Here is an 8350-nt window from a genome sequence, read left to right on the forward strand (position 1 = left end):
TTTAATGCAAACAAGTGTGAAGTATTGCATTTTGGAAGGGCAAACCAAGGTAAGACATACACAGTAAATGGTGGGACACTGTGGAGTGCAAAGGAACAAAGAGATCTTGGAATACAGATAACATAATTCCCCAAAGGTGGTAATTCAAGTGGACAGGGTTGTAAAGAAAGCTTTTTAGCATCTTAGCCTTTATAAATCAAAGTATTGAGTACAGGAGTTGGGATGATATGTTGGTGAGGCCAAATTTGGAATATTGCGTGCAGCAGTTCTGGTCACCAAACTACAGGAAGGATATCAGTAAGATTGAAAGTGTGCAGAGAAGATTTATTGCTAGGATGTTGCAGGATCTTCAGGAATTGAGTTGCAGGGAATGATAAAACAGGTTAGGACTTTTATTTCTTGGAGTGTAGAAGAATGAGGGGAGATTTGATAGGTTTATAAGATTATGAGAGGTATAGATAGTGGTAGTGAGAGGTCATAGTTTTAAGTTGAAAGGGGAAGGTTTAGGGGAACATTAGGGGACAGTTCTTCACTCGAGGGTTTGGGTGTGGAATGAGCTGCCATCTGATTAAGAATAAATACATGGATGGGAGAGATCTAGAGCAGTGGTTCTCAACCTTTTTTCTTGCTACTCACATACCACTTTAAGTATTCCCTCTGCCATCGGTGCTCTGATTAGTAAGGGATTGCTTAAGGTGGTTGAGAATCACTGCTCTCAACCCAATTGTTACTGAAATATTTTGCTTGAGAAAAATTGTTATTGGCCCCTTTCCCTTGGGGTTATGAAACCGTGCACATAATGAGTCAATGAGGTATGATTAAAACAGTGGTTTTTAAACTTTACTTTCCACTTATACCATGGTGTGAAAGTCTAGGACAAGAGGGTACAACTTCAGGCTTGAAGGGTGTCCACTTAGAACAGAGATGTGGAGGAATTTCTTCAGCCAGAGGATGTTAAATCTGGAATTTGTTGCCATAAGCGGTTGTGGAGGTCAGCTAATTTGGTGTATTTAAGGCAGAGATTGATAGGTTCTTAATTAGCTAGGGCATTAAGGAGTGTGGGGAGAAAGCCAGGCAGTGGGGCTGAGTGGGAAAATGGATCAGCTCCTGATTAAATGGGGTGGATAGCCTGTTTCTGCTCCTCTGTTTTATGGTGGGAATAAAATTGTGTAGCAGGTTATTATTGATGTATTTGGGACAAGAGAAGAAGCAGGTATTTAGGAATATAACAGTTAATGTAGGTCTGGGTACTTTGAGAACTAGCAGCAAATTAGTAATAGGAACTATTGCCTTTTATCTTCATGCCTGTGTTGGAAATGCCTGTCATTCAAATGTTTAATATGTTTTTCAACAGAGATCGGGATTGGGGTGGTGACCATGGGCGGAAGAGAGAAGGTCATCCAGAGCGATCCTGGCAGGGAAGCATGGATGGAGGAATGATGGGAAGAGATCATGACCGTTGGCAAGGTAACCTGCTTGGGAAGATGTACATGGAATGAAGAGATTTTAAGTTCTAAATGTGATATGGTTTCTATTCATTGTGAATTGGAACAAATAACGCAGTCAGCTTTTTTCACATTGAATTCTTCCACGTGTGGCAGACGGCCACTTAATGTTTGGTAACAATTTGCATAAGGCAGATCACCTTGGTGGTGTAAAATACAATTTTGGTCTTGGCCGGGATTACTTGATGAAGAAACATTGCTGGGAAATTTCTCCACAGGTAAAGTTTTTTTAGACTTAATATCTGAAGAGCAATGGTCTTTAAATGAACAATTGGACCATTTGTTCAATGGTTACGCTGCTCATTGTTTCTGTACATCTTATAAATGGGGCATGATCAAGTTCATTGTGTAAGGCAAAGAGAAGTGATGTGTATTACATCCACTTTGTCTCACCACATCTCTTCCCTTTGTAAGTTGACCAACCTTGATCACCTTGCTTCCCCGATATATAGCAGGAGATGCAAATGTCATAATGTTGGATACTTTATCCAAACTGGATACTGTAATATATATTTGGTAGAAATAAATGAGACTAATGATCCATGAGAACTGAATTGGCAATGAGGTTTGCTGAAATGAATGATTGGACTGAAGAAATTCAATGGTTGTGGCCTAGGAAAACTGATCATCATCCTCAAAAGCAGCATGGCTTGGATTTATGGAGAGATCTATCCCATGATTTCATCATAGTGTACTCCATGCAAAATGAATTATTGCCCAAAACCATTGACTGGTCTGGACTTCAATAGGCCTGCTTCACTGAAATGGGCAGTACAATGAATTATTCATTATTCTCAATTTAAAAGTTGAAAGAATATACTGAATGCTGATTATATTGGGTAAGGCCACTAACTCTGAAGGTGATGAAAGGCAACTGTGATGTTAGATTCTCAACTTTCTGCATATTTCACATTGAAATAAATCTAATTCTATAGGCAAGTGAGGTAGCTAATGCCACTGCACTTTTGGCGAACGCTTGAGTCACTTCCTGATCAACTCGTGGGGTTTTGCATCTCGTTGAGCATGCACACAAGCTGTATATTGAAGGGTGCAACTTTGCAGTTGGAACCTTTTTGAGTGCAGTAAAATTCCTATTATCTGGCACCTACAGGGATCATGGACTGAGACCCACTCTTCCAATACCTTTCCATTACAAATACACCATTTAAAAGACAGTGCCAGGTGTAAAGTAATTTTTAAAATCAGTATTTTAATCTCTAACTATGTAAAGTTCATTTTAATCAAGTATCATAATTCCCATAACTTAGAAAATTTAAATTTGAATTCCTGGCACGGTAGTTGCATTGCACTAACTAGCCTCTATGCTAACTGTGTAGCCATCAAAATTAACGACTTTCAACCTGACATGCCAGTGTCCCAGTCAGACCCTTGGCATACCTTGAAATGAAAATCCTGGTTGCTGGAGCTGTAAGTGTGCTATGCTAACTGGAGAAAGAATACAGTACTGCACCTATCGAACATCATAGTCTAGCCTACCTTAAACGTGCTCAGAACACTTACCATCGCCTGCAGCTAGACCAATTTATCTAAAGCGCGACAGTCACTTCAACACCATGTGGCAAATTGTGAAACTACAGTACAGGTATTTTCATTGGAATACACATTGCTGTTGTAACCGAAAAATCGTATGTCAAGCCATCAGTAGAGGAGGATATGTACTTAATATACTGATAAAGACTTTTACCAGGCAGGGATAGGGAGACATTTTGGGAGAGTCGCCCCAGCACCAAGCACCATCGGCCAACTCTTCAAACTGGGCAATACCCTTTTACAAACAGCTGTTGCGGGTGGCGCATGACCAGGGTGCTCTGCTGTCTGAACTTGCACTCCCAAGGGGCTGTGTGTTGCTTCTGAGAAAATTTACAATTTTAAACATAAGAATAAAACATTATTTATTCTTTATTTTTGAATTTATTTCCTTTTCTTTTCTGGTTGATTGAATGCTGGATAAAGGGGATAGTACTTATTGATGGCTTAGGGCAAAAATAACACCCTAATTGAAAATTTAACAGCCTTTTAAATGTCAAATTACAATTACTTTTGCAGGCTAGAAGTTCTGAGCTCCTGATTGCTGTTTCTCAAGAGCATCTGTTGATGAGGAAGGGTTATTTTTGAGATGATGCTTTGTTTCTAGTCTACTCATTGGTTATGTGGTATCCCCAGAAATTCAAATTGAACCATTTGGCTACAATAGACAACCAGAAGTGCAGAGTAAACAATTCTTCTTGGCTTCTTCCTGTAATCCTACTGACAGAAACTCTTCTTCAGCCAATTCCCATTCAGTCTGTGAATAGCAATAAATGGCTGATCACAGCCAAGTTATGGAATCAGACCACATTCTGCGCACAGATCTTGTAATACAAAGAAAATTCAACATCGGTGATTGCCATTCAATCTGTCAGTTGCAAGTCATCAACACAGTGATTAAACAAGCATTCCTGGGAAGTGCTATCAAGCATCATGTACTCATCTAAAACCTCACTTGTTTGTTCAGATCTCAGATTAATTTTGGTTCCAATGTGAATCAAAGATTTGAATTTCTGAGATGAAGGAGAGTGAGAGAGAGAGACTGCCCCAATATAAGAAGTGCATTTGACTGTGGCATCAGTCCTAGTAAAACTGAAGTAGGTGGCCAGCAGGAGAAAGCACTCCAATGGTTGGAGTAGTAGCTCACAAAAGATGGGAGGGGGTTAGTTGTTCCAAACCTGAGATATCGCTACATTCTCTCTGGGCAGTGTTCCAGCCAAAACTATTTTTAGCTGCTCTATCAATAAATAATCTTTCTTTAATCACATAGTAATTGACAAAGATTCACTGTTTGAATTTTGCAAATAATAACACCAAGACCTAGACCACAATTGCACATAGCCTGATAAATGGCAAGTGACATTGTTTGAAGTGCTAGGCAGTGACCATCTCCAGTTAGGGTCTCGGCATCTACTCATGACATTGTCGCCCTGGTTATGAGCAGTGAAGAGCTGTGTATCTAATAAGTGGCCCACTAATACATTTTTGGCATTCAGGAAACAAGATATACCTCTGCTTCAACAGCACTCATTTGACACCATCTGGAACAAAGCAGCCTTGATAATGGTACCATTTATTGCTGTATAACCTCCTGTTCTCTTCATCACACAGGCTGCAAAATGTAATGCAGTTACTGTGATCGCACCTCCTAGACCCATTATGTCTACATACTGCTGCACAGGAGCACCACCTCCAGGTTTCTCAAATCGCACATAGTTTGACTTGCGTGTAGATCAACGACCCTTTTATGGATCTGAATCCTGGAACCTTGACCATACCCTTCTCTTCACCAAAGGCATTGATGAGCAAATAATGCTGGCCTTGCCAGTGATGTCTGCATCCAGAATAACACAATTAAAAATAAATTTGATTTGAGTTTTTGTTAAACCTATTTAAAAAAAATTATTACTCATGCTGATGAAAGGCTATTTCATGTGGAGAATAACTCAGTGTTTTGCCATTGTAGGAGGTGATAGGGGCATACCTTCCCAGTCTGGACAAGGTCATATGATGCAACGAGGAGGAATGCCGGGGTAAGAGGAGTCGTGCTTTATTAAATGAGAAGCTGTTAGCTAAAGTACTGGCTACTGCTGAATCCAGCTGAGCACAAATAAGATAAAGAACGAGTTACATTTGATTAGAGGTTCCTTAATTGCATTGTAATTTATATTTGGTATTCTTGAAATTTGATTCTGAAACCAGCCAGCCCAATTTAATAAAATGAGCGGCTTTTTTCCCCCCACACTCTCTTACAAGTGGAAGAAATATCTCCGTGTGCCAACCATAGAAAGAAGGCCATAATTTAGCACTAAATTGATGGTTTGTCGTGGAAATATGGATGATAATAAAGTCACACTTGGAATAGACTGAAGTAAATCCAAAAGAAGTTGAGAAGGCAGTGCATTTTGTATCTGAACTGGAAGTCCCAATTGTTCCCCAATATTGGTTTCCAGTTGCTAAAATGTAACATGGATCTTGCTGACTTGGTGTTTGTGAGCTGTTCTGCAGTTCTAATTGTAACTGGGCCTTGCACTTCAGAACATTACTGTATTCAGTTTTAATGAATTGGGTTGGTAAGCTTCATTTGTAAATACTTTTCAAAATTATCCGCATACTGTGAACATTTCTGATTGTGACAAGATTTCAGTTTATTCCCTGTCATGCTTTCACTTAAACTTTGCACTTTCATCAGAAATGGCTAGTGTGTCTTCCATCATTTTGAGCATTTGTTTTAAATGACAACTGCATGCAGCTGATTACTTTTTAGCTGACAAGATAAATCTTTGAACGTTTTTATTAGTGTAATGTGACTAGTTTTCTCATGATGTTCTGTCATCAGTAAAATCTGTCAGGTTCTATTCACAGAAGAAATATGGTATGTTTCTGAAACCAATGTTCATTGAAATAAGAGTGGTCTTGGCCACTATTGCATGAAAGATTTAAAAAATTTTATCCTAATTTTCCAATCAGAATTCTATTTGCCTAATATTCCTTTTAATTTCTGCTTGAATGGTTTCCACAATTGTAGCTGCAAACAGCACCCTGCAACTGAATGTGGCTGTTTTTAAATGAAAGCTACTTGGTGAAAGTAAATTAAAATTGAAGTGCTTGATGATGAAGTATTCTTGTGAAAAGGTTGATCCCAATCCTTTTCATTTTACCAGAGCAGCTGAGTTCAGTTGGCATTCTCGGAACAACTTGTGACTGGTGTAAATGTGCAGAATGGAGGTCAGTATAGTCTTCATTGCTGCTGCCATTTAGTGAACGCTGCTGGAATTAGCAGTGCTATTCTCCATTTTGTCGTATCCATCCATTTACTGAGAAGGAAATGTCCAGTTGATCAAATGTGCTTTAAAATATTTGCTTGGATCTTAAAACATTTAAAAGGAAATCAGCAAATAATCGAGCCCTAATTAGATTTGTGCTCATCAGGATTCAGCAAATTATTAAAAACTGATTTTATGAAGAAAGAATGGAGAAGTTGAGTGCAGTTGTTCATAGTGAATTGATTTGGATTCCCAAGAAGCAATTATTTTGACACCATGCAAATGTGCATATCAGTGATTTGAATATGGTACAAGACTGGGTGTCATTCAAAGGTCATATTAAAATAACATCCAAAATAATTCTGGTGATCCATTGAAGCTGCAATGGATAAGCTAAAAGAAAATTGTTGAAGAAGAGAGGAAACTGCAATATTGGTTTACCAGGATGCTGACCTGATAATTATGAAGAAATTCAAATTTGGAAGACCTGAAAAATTACTTGAAAATAAATAAAAGAATGCTTTCAGTCCCTGCCCAATTAGAAAGTGATTAGTTCTGCTGCTCAAGGAAGAAAGGTGCAGCATTTTTGCCAGAGATTGTTAATATTTTAAAGTTGGAAGAAAGCAGGTCACTGCTCGGTGGGTAGGATTAACGAATGCAGGTTGCACCAAATGCTCGACTGCTATTTAATTCTGTCCAAAACTGAATCTTGGGTTTGCTCTTTGAATGTATATCCAAACAATATCAAGTTCACAAAGTGGTTTAAAGTTTCATAATCCATTTTGTTCATCAAAAAAATATTGACCAGTAAATCTTCAAAATAAGGTTAAGGAATCCAAATGTTTAGGTTCTAGAAAATTGTAGACTGAGATGATAAGTTAGCATTTATTAATCTTTTGCTTCCTGTTAAATTTATGTTGCACCTGCTCCCTGTTTTGACATGAAGTTAATAGGAAGAGATGTGGTGATATTTCATTCTTCTCATCTCATCTTGCTTTTTTATTATGTTCATAAAACCCTCTTGTGCTATGTTCAGAGATGATGCTTCTATAGAAATCTATATTGGGCCACGGTACTGTCTTTGGCTTCTCTGTCTTTGGCATGGACTCGAAGGGCCGAACTGGCCTTTTTCAATGCTGTAATTGTTATATGGCATTAAGAGTCTTCTACTTTTATTCCCTAGGCATGGAGGATTTGTTCAAGGGGGGAGCCAGCAGGGTGTTCAACCGATGAACCGCACAGTCCAAATCATGTCAGGAGGTGGCATGCAAGGAACGGGCAGCTTTGGTGACCAAGACAGAATGCAGAGATTGTCCAGTGATCCCCGTTTCCAGTGTCACTTCTAGGTCTTGTTTCTTTTAAGTGATTTTAGTGTAAAGGAAATCTTTAGTGGTACATAGTGCTAATCACAGTACCATGTTCTTGTGTATTTTTGTTTACTGCCCCTGAAACCAGAATTGTTTTGGAATTAATGATCATTTCATGGTTACTTTATTGTTAAAGCACTTCTATTGAAATTAGGCTCTACTGAGGAGTCACTTTGATTTTTCCATAAATAAAATTAAAAACTGACTTGATTTCTGAGTCTAATTTCAGGGTTAGGTGCCAATTTGGGAATAGCCTGACATTTCTGATTCAGTGCCGTTCAGGCAGGTCCCCAGGTTACGAGCGAGTTCCGTTCCTGCCTGCCGAATTTGTAGGCAAGTAGAAACGGAGCAGGGTTGGGTTTTTTTTGTTTGTTTATATAGCACATTTAAAACCACTAGAGTTGACCAAAGTGCTGTACAAATCATAAATTATATCTGAACTTCAGCAGCTATTTAAAGTGCAGTACAAAGCAGGTACTCAAGGCTTGGAATTGTACATACAACATGGTACATCTACAATCAGCTCAAAATGCTTGCAAGTGGAAAATTTAACTTCAGCTTGAATTTTAGAGTTAAAGGAAGGGGCTGATTTGATGGAGGGAGGAATGTTGTTCCACAGTTTGGGGGCTGCAGTTGCATCAGTCAAATGTTTACTACAGTACAT

General features: G+C 38.7%; 1 protein-coding gene and 1 non-coding gene across 5 annotated transcripts in view; both read left to right on the top strand.

The window, feature by feature from the left end:
* The window catches only part of safb (scaffold attachment factor B), a 59592-nt gene extending 51701 nt beyond the window's left edge, over positions 1–7891 (top strand). For 2 of the 4 annotated variants that reach the window (XM_069928449.1, XM_069928451.1), the window contains 3 exons: positions 1355–1467; positions 5020–5086; positions 7503–7891. In XM_069928449.1, the coding sequence (XP_069784550.1) occupies positions 1355–1467; positions 5020–5086; positions 7503–7665 (343 nt within the window). In that variant the 3' untranslated portion in view covers positions 7666–7891. Of the gene's footprint in view, positions 1–1354; positions 1468–5019; positions 5087–6217; positions 6282–7502 lie in introns of all 4 variants that reach the window. The other 2 variants (XR_011354526.1, XM_069928450.1) reach the window with 2 other exon arrangements.
* LOC138759733 (small nucleolar RNA SNORA42/SNORA80 family) lies at positions 2149–2284 on the top strand. The gene has a single exon (XR_011355061.1). It is a non-coding gene; the product is annotated as a small nucleolar RNA SNORA42/SNORA80 family (small nucleolar RNA).
* Positions 7892–8350: the final 459 nt, after the last annotated feature.

The sequence above is a fragment of the Narcine bancroftii genome, chromosome 3, assembly GCF_036971445.1.
Source record: "Narcine bancroftii isolate sNarBan1 chromosome 3, sNarBan1.hap1, whole genome shotgun sequence".
NCBI lineage: Eukaryota > Metazoa > Chordata > Chondrichthyes > Torpediniformes > Narcinidae > Narcine > Narcine bancroftii.